Source organism: Lichenostomus cassidix, chromosome 21 (assembly GCF_008360975.1).
Source record: "Lichenostomus cassidix isolate B80296 chromosome 21, HeHo_3.0, whole genome shotgun sequence".
Classification (NCBI taxonomy): Eukaryota; Metazoa; Chordata; class Aves; order Passeriformes; family Meliphagidae; genus Lichenostomus; species Lichenostomus cassidix.
Genome location: NC_139501.1, coordinates 6,705,896 through 6,728,099, shown reverse-complemented (window position 1 = coordinate 6,728,099; position 22,204 = coordinate 6,705,896). Strand labels below are relative to the sequence as shown.

At 44.8% G+C, this 22,204-nt stretch overlaps 2 protein-coding genes across 2 annotated transcripts in view; both read right to left on the bottom strand.

Annotated features, from left to right (window-relative positions):
* HTR6 (5-hydroxytryptamine receptor 6) overlaps positions 1 to 22,204 on the bottom strand; it is a 119,197-nt gene that overhangs the window by 30,193 nt on the left and 66,800 nt on the right. The gene's annotated exons all lie outside the window — the stretch shown is intronic.
* Positions 6,783 to 22,195, bottom strand: MICOS10 (mitochondrial contact site and cristae organizing system subunit 10). Its single transcript, XM_085080097.1, has 4 exons — positions 22,073 to 22,195; positions 10,597 to 10,644; positions 9,906 to 10,015; positions 6,783 to 7,027 (listed from the first exon to the last, which is right to left on the bottom strand). Exons 1-4 carry the CDS (start codon positions 22,137 to 22,139, stop codon positions 7,019 to 7,021), a joined length of 234 nt encoding a protein of 77 aa, XP_084936223.1. The 5' UTR covers positions 22,140 to 22,195; the 3' UTR covers positions 6,783 to 7,018.

The window sequence follows — 22,204 nt, the reverse complement described above, 5'->3', positions numbered from 1 at the left end:
CTCTTGCATGGGAAGAGCCTCATGCACAAACTCTCTGGCACTGAAGAAAAGCATCCAGAATCAGAAGTCTAAAAGTACCAGTTTTTCAAAGTCCTGCTACAGCAAGTGTCAGCATTTTTCAGAATTAGAATAACTGAGAAAAAAGAAAAAAAAAAGCATTTGTTAACATTAAAGTCCTCAGCTCACAGTCCTCCCACCTTCCAAAGCACAAATGCAACTATAATTCTTAATGTGATAGTTTTCATCATTTAAAGGGACTGGTTCATAACATTAGAAAAGTGGGACCCTGAGAACTCTGCTTATTGCCTCCCTCTCCTCCTGCCCTGCAGCAGGATTGTGATTTTTGAGACTTACTGCTGATGATAAGGAATAAAATGGAAGTAGCCAGGAATTCTCAGCTTATCACAGCTTTCCTGAACAGGCTGAGACATCCAAAGCTGGTCTTCGCATCCTTCAGCTTTTCATTTTGGCACCAGTGGCTGCTGCAGTGTATGACAAGAGTTAAATGTGAAGCCCCAGTGAAATAATCGTAGACTCATCTGGTGCTCAGAGGAGTCACAGTGACCTTGCCTCTATCTGCCAGCCTACCTCTATTTATACCTAATATGGATATAAAATCCATGACTCTGCAGATAATAAACGAGAGCCTCCCACAAGCATGTCGCCTGCTAGGATGCTCCCAAAGATTTAAAGGAATTATTTCTCAGGCCTTAAAAGAACCCAGTGAACTCACTTTCCCTGCCCTGCCCAGTGTGGTGCAAACAGCAGGACTGTGGGGATTTCCTGTGCAGCCATCCCAGTGCACCTCCACTCCCATCCCACCAACACTCCTGCAGCTCCAGCGCCAGGCTGCCATCCATCATCCAAAGATGTATTTATTGACATATGAAATACCCCACCTCTCGACAGATTATCTACGGAACCATGTCATCTTCAGAGAGAATTAAACAAAAAATGGGCTCTGTGCCTGGAAAAAGGAGCGGGGGAAGCACAAACCATCAGCCATTCCCTCAAACAAACCCAAGGAAAACAGTCCAAAAGGGAGGAGCTGGGGAACAAAGCAGCAAGGAACGGCACAGAAATAGGTTGTCTTCCATCTGAGATCCATGCCAGGGACATCTTCAGGGAGTGTCTAAGGAGCAGGGTCCTCAAGCTAAAAACTGTGCCTTTAGTTCAGGGGGATCAAGCCACGGGACAGAGACCAGGAATTCTGCAGGCAACCTTTGTGACCTTACAAGTTTCAGAGAATTTACAGCCAACAAGCACAGTTGGATCATCTGATCTGAATCCATGTGTGTTACAGGTCATTTGATTTCACTCAGTCACTCCCAGGTGGAGCTCAGTAACTTCCATTTAAGACATCAGGAGCTGGAAAATCCTCCCCTGGCTTTACCAGCTCATCCCAGTCTGTAATTCAGTGCCTCACTGCTCATCTGCACAGGTCAAGCTTCAGCCTCCAGCCCTGGTTTCTCATTGTGCCTCTCCCTTGTTAGCAGCAATCCCTTCAGTTCCCAGGGTTCCATGATCCTCAAGTCTGTGCCATCTCCAGGTATTATCAGTGTTGATGCACCTGAGTGCTGAACTTCACATTTGACTGGACCAAAATCTACATTGCTCCACTTAATTTTTCACTTACACAGCATCCCACCAAATAGCAGTTATTTGCCTGCCACCCTTTTATATTTGCTTCCAGGTAATTAATTAATATTACAAATAGAGCCTGCACAGGGCCTCACCACCCTCACAGGGAACAATTCCTTCCCAAAATCCCACCTGGCAGTGGGAAGGCATTCCTCCCCCTTGTCCTGTCACTTTATCCCTTGGCAATAGTCTCTCTCCATTTTTTCTGTTGGCTCCTTCAGGCACTGGAAGGCCACAGTTAGGTCACCCTGGAGCCTTCTCTTCTCCAACCTCCAATCTCCAGAATTGGAGAATTCTCCAATTCTCTCAGCCTTTCCTCCCAGCAGAGCTGCTCCATCCCTCTGCTCACCTTGGTGCCTCCTTTGGCACTCCGGCAGGTCTGTGCCCTTCAATCCAAATCCCCAGGGAATGCACAGCTCATGGGAGTAGTGATGGGTTTGGGTTTAGCTGTTTATCACTGTTAACAACTTCAAGTGCAGCACCGAGGCGAAGGAAGAATATCCTCTAAAATCTTTAAAAAGAAACACACTCCTTTGTATGATTTATGAACTGAATTTGAACTGATCAGGGCATGACCTTTTCCAGGAAGGGGCATCCACTCCTAACCCAGAGCTGGAGGCTTTACAAGCACCACCAATAAAGACTGGAGATGAAGAGTGATTTATTAGTCACCAGCAACTTTCTAAGCATCTTTATAGGCTCCAGGAGGTGGGTATCCAGCACCACGAGGAAAATCCAGCTCCAACAGCCTGCGGTGCTGCACAGCAAAGTGCTGACAGCCAGAAGGGACGAGAGAATGGCCATCCACAGCTGAATTTCCATAAACTATGTTCCCATTTAGTTTCAATCTCAGTTAAGCATTTCACTGTGGGTGGGCTATAGGCTGGACTCTTGGAGCAGTACAGACACAGTGCACATTGCATCCAGCTGCCTACAGAGCTGGCATGCCAAAATTTGCATCAGTCCTACTTCCAAAGGCAGGAGTGGGGTGGGAGACAAGGAGAAAGTTTATTTCTTACTGTGGGGTGTGTGTGGTATGGGGTAGGCACAAAACCCTGCCAGCTCGGAGTGACAGAAGGGTCAGCAGTGCCTTGCTGATTCAGAACCTGCTGAAAAATGCGGTTTTCTCAGCAGGGCACTCATGGATCAGGGGTTCCCCAGCTCCACGAGCCTCTCCCTTCCAGCTGCAGCATCAACTGTACCTCTTGGCACATCATTGCCACAACAACCAGTCACCTTTAGGCCACTTGTGCACCCACTATTTGCATTTGCAAACCAACACCTTTGTGATTTCATCTGCATTGTTCCCAAACTCAGAGGAAACCCAAGAAAAACAGCTGGGAAACGAATTCCTTCTCCTTTGGAGAATCATCCATGTGAACTCTCTGGAAGAGTTGAGTTACAGCATCACTGCTGTGTTTCCACTACTGGAGAGGAAGTTTGGACAAGAGCCTGGAGTGCCAGGACAAGGGGAATGGCTTCAAACTGGAAGAGAGTAAGTTTAAATTGGATATTGGGAAGAAACTTCTTCCACCTGTGAGGGTGGGGAGGCCCTGGCACAGGGTGCCCAGAGAAGCTGTGGCTGCCCCTGGATCCCTGGCAGTGTCCAAGGCCAGGTTGGACAGGGCTTAGAGCACCCTGGGATGGTGGAAGGGGTCCCTGCCCATGGCAGGGGATGGCACTGGATGAGTTTTAAGGTCTCTCCCAGCCCAAACCATTCCATGATTCCATGGTAGTGGAATGCTGCTGTCTCCTTGATCCTCCCTCTTTCTCCATCTGTTACCTGAATTCATATTTAAGGTAGATTTCCTAAGGCAATGACTGTGTCCTGGTATTATGTTTATGTTCTGCCTAACACAGCAGTGCCCCAGTCCATGAGGCACAAAGAACTGGGAATACATTTCAGTATTTTCTCTCCTTATCAGATTCAGATTGTCACCAAAGTCAATACTGAGGATCACTGTAGTTTACACCTACTAGTGATTCCATAAGCTATCATCCTCTGGACAGTAAAACGTAATTTCTAACTTCTCAGGGATTTGCCAGTAAGTATTTGGGGCAATTTGAGGATAGCAAAGGGTAGCACAACACTTCTGGAATCTCCCAGACTATGAAGAGCAGCCTTCCCCTGAGACTCCACAACCACGAGAAAAACCAGTCAGGAAGGACGGGCTGCTGGACTCCAATCAGAGTCCTGGCTGCACACCACATTCCCTGCACGACTTATCCCTGACCTTGCCTACAGCTTCTCCCATCTTTAAAGTGGGAATTACAAACCCTCCTACCTCCCCGCAGCCCATCTGTTTAGTTTGTAAATTCTCCAGGGCAGAGGCTGGTTTTTATTTGTGTGTACAGCACCACATACAGCCAGGTCCTGCTCTTGGCCATGGCTCCAGGCAGGATTGGAACACAAAGCAATGACGGTATCTTGATCAAACATGAACAACTCGGATAAACAATAGAAAAACAGCTTGATATTTTTTTCCCCGCTGTCTCTGCTTTTCCGTGACTTGTTTATTCATCTCAAAGCCTCAGCAGACATCTAATCAAGCTGTTAAAGAGGCAGATTTGTGGTCAGTCGAGCACTTGGGGAGTTGTTAAACGTTCAAAACCAGTTCTAGTCAGCAAACAGCTTTTTTTTTTTTTTCCTTCTCCTGGATAGTGATATGGTTTCTTTTCTCCCTGTATACTCCTTTTACAATTGTGATACAAGTTCTCTCCTAAAAGGTCTCATTAAGTTTGGATAGGGACACCTGCCTTTTTCAGCCCTATCTTGTTTGCACTTTTTGGTCCCGATCCAAATCACGCCACAGACGAAGCAATGATTTCAACAGGCTTAAGAAAGAAGGAAAAATGTGATAGTTTCCAGATGAGTGTATTATACTAAATTTAACATGCCTTTTGGTGCTTAGAGTTTCCACTTTTCCCCCTTCCATTTATGTAATTAGAAATCAAGCGGCAGGAAACCATTCCTATTCCAACCTCAGCTGGGAAGGGCACAGGCTCCTTCCCACAGAGGGAAAAAGGAGACTTGTCCTCACAAGAAGATATTTTGCACAGCTTACATGGACAGGTTCACAGATAGATAAGGTTTGGGATAATACATCTTTAATTAAATGAAGTGAAACAAATACAGACCCTTTAGGTGGTGGTTATATGTGCATATACATATATATATATACATCAACACAGACAACAACAAGCAAGGCATCTGTGAAAAAAACCAAAAAGTTAAGCTTTTCCCCCATTTGAAGAGCAAATTTAAATTCCACTTTTAAAACTGCAATTTTTCCACACTCACCCTCGTTGACTTCACATCAGTGAAAAAGAACTTTTGTTCTGATTATTCTTACTCTAGCAATAAAGGAGACACTGGGAATTGATATCTACAATCAGTATCTCTGAGTTCCAGGGCCAGAAGAACCACTTGAACACAGGCCACAGTAGCCCAAGGAAAGAATTGACTCTAGGAAGTCATATTTGAGCTGAAGCAGAGCATATAAGGGCAGGATGAGTCATTAGCCAGGACACTAAATAAAAGTTGAACTCATCATCACGGCCCAAATGACACAGTAGGAGCTGAAGCTTTCCCTGCATGCTAACAGTCACTATGGTCAGTGTTGCCACCACTTTTGGCTCTCCTGGGTCTTGCCATCTCTCTCCAGCAGATCCCACTGGCTTCCCAGACTGCAGCACACACACGGAGAACTCCATAAAACCCCTTTCCAAACCACACAGGAGCTATGGCTCCAAAGTACATAATTAAAACTTGGGGCTGGATAAAATGATTCAGAATTGGGAAGAAAGAAAGATATCCTGTTTTCAATAAGCTGTTTTGACCTGACTGATGAATGCAGTCCGGCAAGGGAGGAGGTGGAAAAACAAGGACATGCTGGAGCAATGGTCCTGGATGGTATCATGCTCTGACAGTCTTAATGCTGCTCTGGCACTGCAGCTATTTTATTTCACAAGTCCTTTGCTCCGGGCAAGCTCCTCAGTGTCTGTTGACTCTGGGCACAGCTCAACATGTTTCTCCAGAATGCAGGATCCACAGAGCAGTGCCCAGGAGAGGTGGGGATGCAGGACTGCTGCACCACCCATACCTCAGAACCACAAGATAAGGAGTTTCTCAAGCCCTCTGAACTCCAGGCTACCCCTCAGACCATCCCCTTCCTTTCCTGGCATGGTTTAAAAAATAACTATCACACAACTTGTTTTCTTTTGTGTTTTCCTTTCTGGGGAGGAGTTGTTCTGCCCCTTTTCCATCTACCAGCACTCACCATGCAGCAGGAGAGGCTTTCAATAAAGGAAAGCTCTATTTCATCCCACACCATTCCCTTTCCATCCTGAGACAGATACTTACTCCTTATGCTACATGGACAACACACAACAAACGTGGGACAAAGCAAAGAGATCCTTCAGAGTCATCTCCATAGCTAGAAAATTGTGGTGAGTGAAGAAGCAGAGAAGACAAGCTCCAGAGCCAGGGGAAGAGCAGCAGACAAGGTGCCAACAAGGCATCACAAGGACTGGGGCAGATGGAAAGAAGGGAGCACTTGGAGCAGTGTCTTGCCAAGGCAATGAAGAGCTTTAAGTAGCTGTGACCCATTCCCAGACACTGAAACCTCTCTGTTCTCCCACGGAAGAGGGGTGCAAAAACAATCAGCCTAAAGGGTAAGCTGAGAGCCAGATGGCATGAGGATGTGTGTAACTCACCCACTATCCTGGGAAGTTTCAAACGGGGGTCACTCTGTGACCCAAAGCTACAAGAGACAGCAGGGCCTTGCTGCATCTGTCACACAGTTTGGATTTACCCGTTTGGATTCTGCCTCTTCTGAGAGGACAAAATTCCGATTTTAAAGGGCAACTGTACAAACAGGACATAGAAGTATTTATATTCCTCTCCAAACACCGGCACAAGCAGCAGGGGTCGAGTGGGTGATTTATGAGGTGGGAATGCTTCTTTGAACTGGATGGTGGATGGGGGTTGCTCTCAGGAGTGGGGAGGAACAGACGACGGCTGGCTCTGCTGAGGAGCTTTCCCAGTGGCCCAGGTGGTCCCAGCTGCTGGCTACTCCAAATGAAGTTCTCTCCTTCCATTCTCCCTCTCTCTCACTCACATACAAAGTCAACACACCAGAGAAGGCCATTTTTCTTTTATTTATTTCCCAGAAGAGCTCTTCCTTGCACTTTTCAGATACGATACAAAACAAGCAACAGAACTTTGTTTCATATACAGAAACAGTTTGTTGGAGTATAAAGAGTTACTGGTGATCGTTACTGAAGAATGTAGGCTTATTCCAGGGGCACTTCAGTATTCCTGAGGAATAACCATTGATTTCTCCTTCCTTCCCACTGGGATAGTTTTAGCCATTAGTCACTGTTCCTGTAAAGCAAGAAAGCTTATATTATTAAAAAGCCATTTGGGTTCCTTACGTGGAAGGTGCTGCAGGATGTAAAGCAAGTCATGCAGCTTTGTAACATTTCCAGAGGGTAAGGCAACATTTTCATCCTTTGCTAAAGCAAGAAGTTGTGTATGGGGGAATTAAGCAGCTATTTTCATGCCAGACGCATGCCATGTTTTCACACATAACCCTCCATTCTGATAAACTGGGTACTTCCAAAAACCCCACATTATTATTCAAGTTAACTATTCATCGGCTGAAGAGAAATCAGACTGAAAACATAGCCACAAAAGGCAGGAGGAAAGGCTGCAGTTACCTTCTTGTGTTCTTGCACATCAATATAAATTCACCTTCCTCTCAACGTACAGGATTGTGGGGTTTGGGTGATAATACAGGCTAAATAGCCTGAAAAATAGGATATTTTCGATTTTGCAAGGAAATCTAGGCCATGTAATTTACAGCCATAGCATTTTAAGCCTTCAAATAATTGTAACATGTTGATTTTAAATTCTGCTGAAGTCACAGTGAAATCCACTTGATCAAATTACTTTAAAAGCCCTTAGAATATTCTGACCACAAATTGGAACCTTTCTGCATTTTAAGTATTCTTTTGGTCTAGATGAATGGCTTTTGCACTGGTGTTGGTGTTTCATGATGGAATTTCTAACCCAAAGGATGGGCAGTGTGATCATCCCAGTCACAGCCAGAACAGAAGCAAAGTCACTCTCACATCTCCTGATTTTTCTGGTAATGTGAAGGTCTTCTGTCCTCTCTCATTCTGACTCAGGACTCAGAATTAAGAACTTCATCCTGAAGAATCAACAATCCCAACTGGATAAAGGCCTGAGTAACCTGGTCTGACCTCACAGCTGACCCCCATGACCTCCTTGAACTCCTTTCCAACTCGAGTTCTCCTGTGATCCTATGAACTTGACAGGCTCAGGAAACTAGAAATAATTTTGTCCAAGTTAATCCGTGTTACATTTCTCTCTAATAAAGCTGATTTTCTTGCAGAGTCTCTCATTTTGACAAGTTAGCATTTGAACAGAACTCTGTTTTGTAAAGGAAATCCTACAGAGCTTAGTTATAACAAATTTTTCTAGGAAAAAAACAGATGAGTGATAAATGCAACAGTATTTTCCATGTTCCTAACCAACAGAAATGAAATAATTTTGTTGTAATAACCCTGGAGCCATTATCCATGACATGACATTTTGGAGGGAATTAATGACATTAACCATTAGATGGCTTCATCCACGTTTTCCCTCTCTCAGCCTCTTTGTGCCAGAGAAAGCCATGGAGAGAGTGCACTGGAAACTATTTGTCTTGTGCCATGCAGGCATCTGAAGTGTCCTTCCAGTTACCTCATGCTTCCAAGGACCACCCTTGCTCCAGAACACAGATTAGTCCTTAATCCAAACAAAATCCCTTACTAGGGTGACCGGACACTCAGTTTGCTGCTGCCCAACATCCCCAGGACCAAGCATCCTTGAATGAATAAAGCTCTCTCAGAACAGTGAGCAGTGCATTTATCACTCACATGAAGCCACAGGCATGTCACTCCAGTTTTTTTCTGGAGATATAAACTGGAGGAATAACCTCAGGATGGTATGGAAAACTAACACACTTTTAATGTTAATAAACCTGGCCAGAAGAGACACACAGATTTTTGATGCTGGGCAGTAGCTGGCAATGCTAATCAGCTGCATCTAAGTCAGTTTCCCTACACTGGTCTCCAAATATTTTATTTTTTGGAGAATCTTGTTATTATTTCCCTTTAACAGGCCGCTGGAGAAAGTATTTGTAAGCAGGTATGTGTGGTAGGGCTGCAGAAGGCTGGCAGAAGCTCACCTGCCAGTAAATCTAAGGAGGACTGGGCTCAACTTGCAGCTCTATGAGCATCAGGAAAAGCCTGAAAACATCTCCAGACCTCCCGCATCAGGGAGAGGAGCGACATAGGAGGGATTTTTGCACTGCGTGTCCTGCAGAAAAAGCTCCTGGTAGAGTATTTTACCTTTCTGAAATGCTAAAGTAACTGTAAATATGTCCTGGTGGATACCTCTGCACCGGTGTCACTGAGATGATTTAACCAGGCCATGGCTTTGTGGATCCAAAACACACACGCACACTCCTTCTGTTTTCCAGATGCCACAATGATAAATCACCATGAGAATAGCCCCAACTTTGACACACGAAGGAATTAAGAAAATACTAAAGGAGTCAGTTTGTGGGCTGGTGCACTGCAGCCAGTTTGTGAGGGCACGAATGGTTCCTGCTAATTAATCTATTATTAAGTATTTTACTTCAGCATGGTCAGTGTTAATACTGAACTCATTAAAATTATCCTTTTCAAAACTGTTTACTGGGTACATTTATTTTCCAGACTAACTACTACATCATTATCCAGTCAAACAAGCCACAAAACTTGAAAGTGATCAGTGCTTTCATATTGGGAAAAAAAAACCCAACAAAACGCCACAGAAGACCAAAGATCTGCTTCCACAGGCAGATCTACCTGATGTGCCTGACATGACTTTCAGTTTCTGCCCAGCTCATCTCTTTTAAAGTCTGCAGAACCTTAACATTAGTTTAGTTTTTCTGCTTTTCTGACATGTATTTTTATTCTGTTTTCAGGCTGTGGGAAAAGCTACCTGCAGGATCTGTTAAACTAATTCCATGTATTCAGTCTAGTAAATTTACTGTTAAACACACCAAGTATTAAAGAGCAGGGGAACATCTGAGCTTTGGCAACACAAGTTTCTTCCTACTCCTTCAGGAAAGGCAGAGGAATATCCATGTAAATGGATATGCTGACTTATAAACAGTAACCAATCAATAGTAGGTAGCATCAATACTTACTTTTACAAATTTACCATGGAGAAGATACGGAGACTGGAAGTCATGTTGACAATTGGAATAAGCCATTCCTAACCCCATCCCTGACCCAAATGCAATAGGCCATGTCTTTCCTGTGGAAGAGGCAAGCAGAGAGGAAAAAAGCAAAAGTCAAGGAAAGCTGTTTGTTATATATTGTTCTATAAGCACCAAGAAAGAATAAATTACTAGAAGATGCATTCTAGACATTTTCAAGTTCTAAAATCCTCCAAACCAGCCCACTACAGAAGAAGAGTAACAATAACACATCACATTTAGAATTTAACAGAGAGCAATCTCTGAATTCAAGGTATTACTGAAAATTGTTCTGTTTTAAAGCCCAGCTGAAGAACTAAGATCAGTTTTAAAGCCCTGGCAAGGCTGGCATAAACTGATGTCTAGACACATGGCTCCAGTGATTTGGCTCAGGGTCTCTGCAATTCCAGGATTTGAGCTGAGCACAGGAGGAGCTCAGGGAGGTGCCATGGATAACAACCATGTTACACAACAGCTAGAAGTTTAGGGAACTCCATTTCAATGGAAAAGACAGGAAAAACAATGGAAGAATTGGTCTAACAAACTGATTCATTTTTACATGCCTCAAAGACTTTTAACTGCACCTACAACAGATGGAAACCAGGAAGCTAGGTAGTCAAAGTTAATACAGAGTACTTACTTTTGAAGAAGATGACTGAGAAAACAATTCCTAATCCAAATCCAGCACCTGTAAGAAGAAATGCAGCAAGTGAGGACTAAGATAAAGCAAAGTAATGGAAAATTATTTAGTTCTTTACAGTAATCCTTTATCCCAACTCAGGAATATCAGACTATGACTATCCAACTACATGTTATTTCAGCACAGCAAACCAAAGAGTTCTTAAATAACAAATCTGAAAAAAAACAATTCCTAAATAAGTAAATGCTAGCAGCTAATTCAGATTAGAATCCCAACATATGTAGTAAGTACATTATCAGAAATATCTGGGAAACAAACCGGACTCTCATCCCAGGGAAAGTTCCTGAATTTCTGTCACCATCTACAATGTGGAATTAAAATTTATTTGGCTCATTGTCAGCAAATGAGAAACACTTAAATGAAAACTGATTGTGTCCTTGAGCTTTAGATTCTGCAGATGAATATCTCATTGTATTTCGTTTATCTCACTACTTTAACTGTTTCAATGTGTGTCCTGAGGGCAGCAGAACTTTGAAGCTTTGTGTTACCCTATACCTTACAAAGAAAGCTCCAGGCTGCTTATCTTTCACATCCACAACATTCATTATGGAGTATATTTAAACACATTAGGAATGAATGACTTTTCACATCCTTATACTATATATAGAAATTACTGCAGCAGTTGAAACAAAATTATTCAGTGCCATTAAAAAACTCAGCATATTTTAAAATATTTTTGCTTTCCTTGGAAGGTGAGATTATGATTTTCTGCAAGAAGTCAGGCAAGTCTGCAAAACTCCTCTCACTACCCAATAAATATAACAGTGAAAACTTGCAGCTGAGCTGGCAAATTCTACCTTTAATTATGTCCAGTAAAGACAAGAATTTTAGATAAAGAATGGAAATACAAAAGTTTGAAAAAGGAAAAAAAATTAGTCATGCATATGCTTATTAAAAAACAACAAACCAATAGCTTCAGGTTTATTTTGCAGCAAACACATCCTGTTATGGGTTTCAATTCTCTCCTTCCAATACAAGAAATTTAATTTAAATATAATGAGTTTGTTAATCAAAATACATCCTTTTGTTATATTCCTAGAAGCACATGATCCTGTTGAATGCATTAGTAAGTGGGCTGAGTCCAGAACAATGCCAAGGAATCCTGTACCCTCGTGGCATATAGGATGATGTTTCTTTAAGTGTCCTTGTGCTCTTTACACCTTTTTCCTTGTAAAAATATATTGCTAGTTTCTCTATTGAGGAACAGATTACTCAAAAAACGCTCGACATCCTAAGTACATTAGGATGCAACACCTCGTACCTTAACTAAGCATCCCATGGTTTTTATTGATTATAAACCCCTGAATATGAGAACAGAGGTGAGCAAACATGATCTGAGCAAACCCCCTCGTTCACTCTCCTGTTAGGACTCTACTATCTGTATTTACGGAGAGCTGGAAATGGGAGTTGATTTGAAAACCCTTTTCATTTTACTACAGATTTTCAGCTGTGCCAGAGGTAACTGCTTTACCAGGTCATTACAGCTTTGTAGTAAGCTTACAAAACACACAGGACGAGCTCTGACCGCCCGCCAAGCAAGCCTGACATAACTCCCCCAGACATTTTAGAGCCTGGGCGCTCAAGGAAGGTCAGGTTTTCACTCTAATCATTTGCGCAGCTAAGGGAAAGTCTCAGATCCTCAAATGTCTGCTCAGAGCGTCAGGGGTTTTGTGTCTTTCAGACAGTAAGAGACACTCCTTGGAGTAGCTCGTTCAGACCAGTGGAACTGAGCAGTGTTCACCAACAGCCTGGAAGAGACATCAGGCCTTACTGAGAGTCACAGCTCATCCCTCTAATCCTCCAGCCCCCTCCCAACAGAGCCTTCCTGCCGTACCTTTGCTATAGTCCAGCTGGTGCTGCCTCTCCTACAATGTTTATACTATTAAGGATAATTACTATCTTCCAGAATTCATCCTGTTTGGAGCCCTGGTCCAGCTCCTCTGCCAGCCTGTTCCTGCAATACGCAGGTTAGGTTTGGGCTGTGGCACTTCAGGGCTGACAGAGACTCGGCGGGGGGAATTCTTTCTGTTCAGACAGCACCAGGCACTGTTTGAACTGCCCAGTTCAGTTCCCTGCCATGAGGGAGCAATCCCGGTCCTACGCTTCCTGTCCCCGGGAAGATCCCCTCTGCCAATCCAAACAGCTTAGCTAATCAATGAGAAATGATTTACAGCATGACAAATCCTACATCATCTCGATGGAGAGCCTGGGCAGTTTCTAATGTCACCACATTTTCCACGTTTCCAGTCAAACCCACGTTCTTCTCACTAGCCTGGTGGTGTACTGCTTCCTGTCTTGTTTTAAGAAAACCCTGCACTAAGGATGCAGCAATAATTAATACAGTTTCTTTCCATTTACTTCCAGAAATTATCATTATCTTGTACTCTCTTCACCTCCTTCAGATGTTCTCTCACATTACAGCCTCTCGGTAAGGACTCCACTCAGACACTATCAATGCTGCTTCCTGTTGGCCATTAGGGAAGCTACAGGATACACTTAAAAGGTGAAAAATTTATTATTTATGTCAACTGCAATTCAGCCTAAGCCTAAAACACAAACTAGACCTTCCCCCATACCAGCACCACTGTTAAACAGATGTGGTCCAGCATGACTGACTTAGGAAAAACCACTCTGTCTTCCTTAAGAAAGCTTTTTCTGAAGCAGCTCATTTGAAGGGATTGTTCTTTGTGCAAATTCTTTTTTTTTGGGTGCAATTTCAGAGGCTATCACTGTTTCTTATTCCAGCAGGAAGGAGTGTACAGTGACAGTACAAAAAGATGGTGGTAAGATAGCTAAGACCTTGCTTTAAGTATTGAAAATGCTACAGAGAAGTGAAGGAGGAGGTCTGACAGCTAACGGGTTTTGGCTTTCTGTACAAGAAGGCAACTTGAGAAACTTAGCTATCCTGATCTCAAAGGCAGTTTGGTTCTCTCCTCTCCTGACTGAGCCACAAACTACAGTGTGCTCAAAACTACTGCCATCACATCGCCTTGTCCATTAGAAACACCAGATCTGCCCCTCACACCAGCCTCTGCATCTACCGGTTGGGGCTTTTTTCCACTCTTTTCTACTTGGTTTGAATAGTTAGAAGTTGGTTTTAACTTAAACCCAGAACCTTGAGCTACTTTTAATTTCTTAGCCCATCTGGTTAAGAACCTCTTTCTGTGGGAAGTTTGTCACTCATCTTCATTCCACTAGAAAGTATTTGTGGTTATGTGGTCATTTCCTGTGTCTCAAAGACCAAGGGGGAGCAAAACCATCTTGCCTCGGGAGCAAAGTAATGCATTTCACTTTAATTCTATATAAAGTTACACCAGAGATAAACAATGGCAGAGCTGATGATGAGTTTTACAGGTTTAAGTTCTCACATGCTCCATTTCCTCTTAAAGAGGCAACATGTTGCTTCAAAGAGCCTCCCACCTGACCAGGGGACACTCCAGCTGTTCCTCCTAAAGATCAGCACCTCCAGGCCAGGTTTTAACTTCATAACAATAAAACATGAAAGGTTTATCTTACAATAAAAACAAACGAACATGGAAAAGCAAAGGGCTTGATCCACGCCAGGCACATTTTCCCTCCCTTTCTTGCATGACAGACTCTGGAGGAAAAGGCCAGAGGAAGGAGTACAACCCATTTTTCACCTTCTCTGACAGTTTAAAATGTTTAACTAGAAAAACAGCCTCTTCCACCCCACATCCATCACTTCAGCCTAAACTCATTTACAGTGTCAACAGGGGACAGGACAGTTGTATGGACACCTCAGCCCTGCTCCCCACTACGCGTCCCAGCCACACAGACCGGCACAGCCACACGGAATTGGCATTAGGCAGCAAGCCCAGGCGCCAAAACTTTTTCTTTCTACGTTTTTGGCTCTTACACCTTCCAAGAAAAACGTCCCAGTACCTCCAATCAATCTAACCCGCAGGAGAGCACGTGCTGTATACCCAACAGGACATCATAAAAGTGTCTCAGAGAGAAACACAAATCTTCAGGATGGGCTCCTGCCCCACAAGAACATCTGGGAAAAGCTTTTTCTACAAATTTAATCAACAGTCGCTCCAAGAGTGATACTACACGGTTCTTTCCTAGGCTACCCAAGTAGCTACAGGCTGAGGCAGCTATTAACACAGCCACACCTAGATGTACTTTGCTTCAATAGCTTGAAACTTAAAATAGAAGGATTAAAATACGCTCATTGACATCTGGCAGATGTGTTGCTGTTACTATAGCAGCTGGACGGTTTTCAATTACTTAATCCCAAGAAGAACACTATTATTTTCCTTTGCCATTCCACACACACAAATACAAAACCGAAACTTCAGCCTCCAACCCCACTCTGACAAGATACATAAAGAATTGCTTCGCAAAAATGCAGAGGAAAGCTGCTTTCATACACCAGGGCCCTCACAGGGCAGCACTTAGCACCAGTTAGAAATCCGAGACCATGAAATCACTTATTTACGGAGAGAATTAATTTTAAGCAGACTCTTTGCAAGGTCTTAGTGGCAGGAATCAGATTTTCTTCAAACACCAACTTTGAAGCTTTCACTCCCATCTCCCCTGTGGTGTGGACTGTTTGCAGAGCAGACAGAAAAATGAGCAAGGACACTAGAAAAAAACATGGTGAAATTGTATACCAAGTACTCAAGAAAGAAGCAGAAAAGAGTGTGGTTTTCTTCTTCTAGCATCTGACTGTAGTAACAAAAAAAAATTGGAATAACAGAGTATTAATATCCAAATATCATTATAATCAAAAATCCCAACATGCTTTCAGGGGCTGCTTTCACCCTTAAGCACCCAGGATCAGATCAAGTGCTGCTCGAAGGCAAACCTTGGGTAAAGAGCAGCACTGCTGCAGAGGAAGGGCCCATGATCTCCCAAGGAATCACAGCGACACTGAACCAGAAATTCAACCCCAGCCCAGTGAACGAACTGTGAGACCTGAGGGCACACATTTCCACCCTCCTTTAAAATGGGAAGGGGAGAGGAGTGGAAGCTGCTCTCTGAAGAGATAGTGCAACTTCCCTGGGAGGGTGCTGAGGCCCTGGCACAGGGTGCCCAGAGAAGCTGTGGCTGCCCTTGGATCCCTGGCAGTGTCCAAGGCCAGGCTGGATGGGGCTTAGAGCAATCTGGGAGAGTGGAAGGTGTGCCTGGACACGGCAGGGGGTGGCACTGGATGAGTTTTAAGGTACCTTCCAACCCAAATGATTCTGGGATTCTATGATCAATAGGGCACCAAGCTTTTAGACAAATGAAGGCTGTGCTTGCTTTAGAAGTTCATGTGTAAGAAGTCAGCGAGATTCTCATAACACAGAAAATACACCTCTGACAGGAAACTTTACTTTGTCTTACTGCAATTACATGTTGTGCTAATAAAAACAGTAACATTGCTGGAAAGAAAAAATTACCAGGAGTAAACACACTCACACTTAGGGCTTTTGCAGCCCAGCTATGAGGGTTGGCACTGCTGCTGCTTCACACCCACCCAGCACAGGCTGGCCAGTACTGACGTCTGCTGGCTCAGCTCAGAAACAGAGGCCATTGAGAGTGAGAAGAGTTTCAGGGGCATCTCACTGGCAGGAATGACGAGGAAAGGAACCTGACCCTTATCAAACCTCTCACTGTCCATTTATTATCACCAAGGATGTGCCAGCAGCCTTGAAAGGATTTTCTCAGAGAACTGTTTCTGATACAAAAAACAACGAAGTCTTGTTCCCACCTACTGCTGCTACATCTCAAGGACCAAACTTCAGGATATCACTTGGCTACAGTCCCTTTCCCCTGGGCACTGCCACTTCGTGCCACCTCCAGAAAAGGCACAGCTGGCATCTTATCAATGCAGTAACACAGCGGTCCGGGAAGTCAGGGCATTTTGGACTCATTTCCCATGGAGCAGAGCTTAGGAGGTCCGGGGCTGGCAAAGGCACTAGCAGACATCACAGCTCTCCTCTTGTGTTCTCTTGCTCCAAAGTCCACCAAGAGGAGGCTGGCACAGCTGGTGGGGCACACCTCAGCAGGGCACAGCTCCCTGACTCACCCAGAGCGCCAGCCAAGAGGAACAGCAGGACACAATGCAGTCAGGAGGGGACCTGGATTCCTAAAGATTTTCCTGTTGTTTGCTTCCAACAGAAGAGAATACCCCCTTAATTTGTACATGGTCATTGTATTCAGAGCTCTGCTAACATCATAACTAAATATTGCTGTTAGATTTTTGACTAAAAGCCTTTCCTCAGAACAGCATTTGCCCACCTCTTCCAAAGAAAACATTTTTTGTTGTCTGTGCTGCCTCCCTGCACAGCCTGAGCCATGAGCAGTTAATATTTACACTACTTGGTCTGCTGCAAGACACAACTAGTAGAGCTGGATCCTCTGTACGACAAGCGAAAACAACCTGGGGTACCAACAAAGCTTACACAACAATGCAGTCATGTGCTCACATAATATCCACGTTCTCCAGCATTAAAAACAAAACCCCAAAGGAAGAACAAGTCTTCTGACCTGGTAGCTCAGACTGGATAGCCATGATACAGCTGCCAAGCAAAAAAACCACTTCAAAAAAAAAGAATTTCAGGATTTTTGTATATTTAGACAAAGTCTAATCCAGTTTTCAGAAAGTATAATCAAGTTTTATCATTATATAGACTGACTTTATCCTATTCATAACCATGTGAAGGATTATTTAAAAATACTGACATTGCAATCCATACAATGATTCTTTCTGAAATATCCAATCTGTGGAATGACACAAACAATACAATCTCACCCTTGCCATTAACAGAACAGCTATTCAAGGAGGCCAGATGATGCACGCCAGAGGAAATCATGTTAACAGTTGCAGAATTCAAAGTGCCCTTTTCTCTTAAAAAAAATCCCTCTTAAATGGAAATTAGAAGCATTTTATGTTCAGATGTCAAAACAGAGGATTAGAGGAAAATGAACATCACTACGCTGGGTTATTTACAAGCTTCCAGGCTGAATTTTGGTCAGTCACACACATGCATCAAAACATTTCTCTCCTGAAAAAAAATTGAACTTCAACACAGCAACTTCACACACAAGTCAAGAAGCTTCCCTAGTTTTGTCTTCCAGTATCAAGGAAATTACAGTGTTGAACTCATTTAAAACAACAGCAGCTTCAAAACAAACCAAGACGTGTGGGCACATAAACCTCCCTCCTTTCCACACATACTCTTTATTGCCTCTCTGTCCCCTGGAAACAGCACATAATAATAATTTGTCCAAAATTACAGCCTTGCAGCAAAAAACACCTCTGTCAGTCTTTTGTGAGTAATTGTCTTTCCAAATAAACAGCCATGAACTATCAATTAGTTAAACAAACAAACCAGCCCTCTGAATGGGGTTTGGAGCCTGCAGGATGGAGGAAGACCACAATACTGTTTACTTCATCATCCCTCCTCTGCAGAGCTCTCCTGATGAAAAAGAAGAAATGGCCATGAAGGCTGAGGAGGACACAGGAGTTGAGAAGAGTTTGCAAGCTGGGAAGGAAAAGCAAGCCACAGTAGTTCCAGTCTCCCTTCCCACACCCCAAACAAACAACTTTTCTGTAAGAAAGTAACAAGTAGCTTTTCTGCGTGAAAAATCAGTATCAGAATGAAAAAAGGAACAGAAATTATTTAAATGATTGCCTGGGTGAAAAGCCTTGAGAACGGTGCAAAGCTAGAGCCAGCAGGACCTGGATTGTCTGTCACAAACCATCTGGTCAGCCAAGAAAGCCCAGCCCAACCCCCTGCACGCAAACGCTGTGCTCACAACTACATTTGGAATAGAAGAGGAACAAAACCACCTAGATACAGCTTCATCATTAGCAAAACAAATAAATATCAGTCCTAATAAAAAGGAGGTGACCACAAACTCCATTTAACAATGGCCCAATGTTCTTCACAGGCATAAAAAGGTTTACTTACTCTTTGAAATTAAATACTGTCTTAACAACGCCTGACAACATCCTCTGTTTGGCACTAACAGGAAAAAGTTAATACCAAATTACAAGATGCACACAGGTAGTGACCAAGAACTCAAAAACATAATACAGCATTTCAAAAGATGCAACACAAGATAAATATTTATTTTGGAACTTTTAGTGGCAGGAGATCAAGATTTTTTCAGGAGCTTGGTCTCCAACTAAAACAGTATTGCACAACTACAAACAACAGAGCTAACAACAAACCCCAGCTTACGCAGCATAGTGGGAATCCTGACGGGCTAAGGACAGGCTGCACAGCCCCCAGCTGGAATTTAAAACCAGATTATTGCTAATGAAGCCAGCCTGAGAGCTCTACTCCCCTTCTCCCCCTTTTCTGTTTCCCATGTCCCTCCAGCCCTCAAACTAATCCACAGGAGTTATCTGTCCACAGTTCTCACCGACACTGGGAAATGTCCTGCATGCAAGGCTCCAGAAATTCAGTGCTTTCCTTTATTTAGAGTCTGGAATGGGAAAACACTGGTCTAATCACAATGTTTGTTTTTCCCCGGTGATTGCTGGAAAGATCTCCCTGGCTGTAGCACACAGGAAGGATGTAAAGGAGTGTTTGGGAAGGAAACTATGGCCACCAAAGGGAAAAGTCTGACAAAAAAGTAAGAAGCTTACCAAATCCTATATCCCATTAACAAGCAAATAAATTCTTAAGCAAGAAAGTTTCTTTTCTTTCCTTCCTTCTTTCCAGTAAGACAACCACCCTCAACAATTTATTGGAAACTCCAGCAAATTTGCAGTAATATTACAAAACCAATCAACACAAATACTCGAGATTTTAATGTTCATGCAGAGAAAACAATCATTCCCACTGGGATACCATGGAAAAATTTGTGTTGTCAGCACACAGTTCATGGAGGAAGTTGCCAGTACAAATGTTTCAGTTACTGACCAATTGTAAAAGCACACAAACCAGAAAATTGCCCTCACACATGAGGAGAAACATGTCTGAGCTCATCCACTGAGTTTGGTGCTAGGATAAAGCAGCACATGTGACTTTTTTGGGCAGTCTGATGAAACGTGAATTTGACTGAGATCTCTACTCAGCATCCTCAGACTTGAGCACCAGTGCACAAGGCAAAGCAGGTTTTCTTTCTTCGGGTGCCACTTTAGGTGGGAAGAAAACGATCAAAACAAAAGGCCCACTGAGGAGTCAGGCTGCACAGAGTGCCCCTCAGCAGGAGTGCAGGTGACAGACACCAAGCTAAGCGGTGCAGACACACCTGAAGGACAGGGCATCCAGAGGGACCTGGGCAAGCTCGAGGAGTGGCCCATGGGAATCCCAGGAAGTTTAACAAGAGCGGGTGCTGGTGCAACACAGGGGTCAGGGCAAGCCCCAGGATCAATCCAGGCTGAAGGATGAACAGATCTGGAGCAGCTCTAGGGAGAAGGGAGTGCTGGTGGGTGAGAGTTGGACATGACCCAGCCCAGAAGCTCCTGTGCCCTGGGCTGATCCCCCAGCATGGGCAGCAGAGGAGGGGAGACTCTGCCCCTCTGAGACCCCACCTGCAGAGCTGCCTCCAGCCCTGGGGCCAGCATGGGAAGGATGTGGAGCTGCTGGAGAGAGTCCAGAGGAGGCACCAGGATGATGAGAGGAATGGAGCAACTCTGCTGGGAGGAAAGGCTGAGAGAATTGGGATTGCTCAGCCTGGAAAAAAGAAGGTTTTGGGGTGACCTAATTGCAGCCTTCCAGTACCTGAAGGGAGCTGACAGGAAAGGTGGAAAGAGACTGTTTGTAAGGGCCTGGAGTGATGGGACAAGGGATAATGGCTTCACATTGCCAGAGGGCATGGTTAGGTCGGATAATGGGAAAAAATTCTTCCCTGTGAGAGTGGGTGAGGCCCTGACACAGACTACCCACAGAAGCTGTGGCTGCCCCATCCCTGGCAGTGTCCCAGGCCACCTTGGACAGGGCTTGGAGCAACCTGGGATAGTGGAAGGTGTCCCTGCCCATGGCAGGGGGTGGCATTGGATGGACTTTAAGGTCCCTTACAGCACAAACCAGCCTGTGATTCAGTGAAATCAGCCCTAGATCCACTTCTTTTAGCCTCCAGGACAGGGGATGTGCAGGATTCCGACATGTACAGCTGCAGCATGGAACAAGTTCTTGTTTATAATTTGGCAAACTTAATATTTTATGATAAAGCAACCAATGCTATGGAAACATAAACATATCCAGATATGTTTGTCAGACAAACCTGAATAGAATTTCATGAGGAAAAACACTGCCCTGGAGCACTTGACACTTTTCAAAGGTCTGTTATAAACAATGGAAGTTTCAGTTTACTTAAAATTATTAAACATCTTTTCTAATGGAAAAATATGAAGCAACCAAAACCTCCAAGTTCCTCATCAGCTTTCAAGCACAAAACCATGGCAGCAACAAGAAGTAAACATTCACATTTCCCAGATATTATTTATGGTCCTAAAAGAGACATCTGCACCAACATGGAATGAATACCTTTTGTGTCAGACACTGCACTCCTTGTTCTATATACTGCACTTAAAGATTTGGGTTTGTAAACACGTTTCGTGAAGCCACAAGCTCTGCCTGGTGTCACTTTGCAGCCGATCACAGGGAGAGCTCGGAGCTGCCGCCACCACCCCTAAAACTCACAGTACTTAGTGAAACCGCGTGAATGGTTTGTGGCCAAAAATTGAGGCATGTGCACAGCCTCCATTTTAAGGGCAAATAAAAACGGGGAAAAAACCAACAGAGCTGCTCCCCTACTTAACGAAAAGGCAGAACTACAAGGCTGCGACACGAACGGCGCTTCTCAATGTCACAACTCCACACGCTGTACTCAGTAACACGTGCCAAAGCTCGCAGCGTGTCACGCTGCCCATTGCTTTTAATAAACGCAGCCCCTCTCGCACACGGAGAGATGTGAACAGCTCTGCACAGGCTGATTTCAAACCCACCGTCGCAGCGAAGCCGAAGGCGGGCAAGGTCGCGGCACGACAGGACCCGGTCGTGCCTGCCCGGCGCTCATTCATTCCGGCCCGGAGGCCTCCCAGATTCCCTACGGAGCCCAGATTTCCCACGGAAACCTCTTACCTTCAACACAGGGAGTACCCAGAGGTCAAACACGCCCGGAGCGCGGTAAGCCGGGGCCGGGCCGGGGAGCAGAGCTGGGAGCGGGCCCGGCGGGGGTCCGAGCCCGCGGCCAAGGTCACCTTGCCAGGCCCGGGGTCGCCGGCTCTACCTGACACCGGGGGCAGCGCTGACGGCGGATCCTCCGGACACCCCTCGCCCCTCCCAGCCCCACAGCTGGCCTGAGACGAACTCGGGGCAGCGGGGGGCAGTGGGCCCCGCGCCGCGGAGACGCGTCGGCGGCCACTCCCACAGCTCCGGGGAGCCTGGGGGACCACCGTCGCTCTTCCCCGGACCCTCCCGCTCCGCCGTGCCCTTACCGCCCTTACCCAGCTTGACGGCAGAGTCCGCCACACACCGGTCCCACTTCCTGCCCAGGTCGCCCTCCGACGCCATGTTGCCCGTCCCCTCACCTCCTCCCCCGCGCAACTCTCGCGAGACCTGGTGCTCCACCTATCCCC

Coding starts and splice junctions, on each gene's coding strand:
- MICOS10 (XM_085080097.1), bottom strand. CDS start 22,139: ATGGCGTCGGAGGGCGACCTGGGCAGGAAGTGGGACCGGTGTGTGGCG. Junction 10,645..22,072: donor GGACTCTGCCGTCAAGCTGG/GTAAGGGCGGTA, acceptor TTCTTCTTACAG/GTGCTGGATTTGGATTAGGA. Junction 10,016..10,596: donor CTCAGTCATCTTCTTCAAAA/GTAAGTACTCTG, acceptor CCTCTTCCACAG/GAAAGACATGGCCTATTGCA.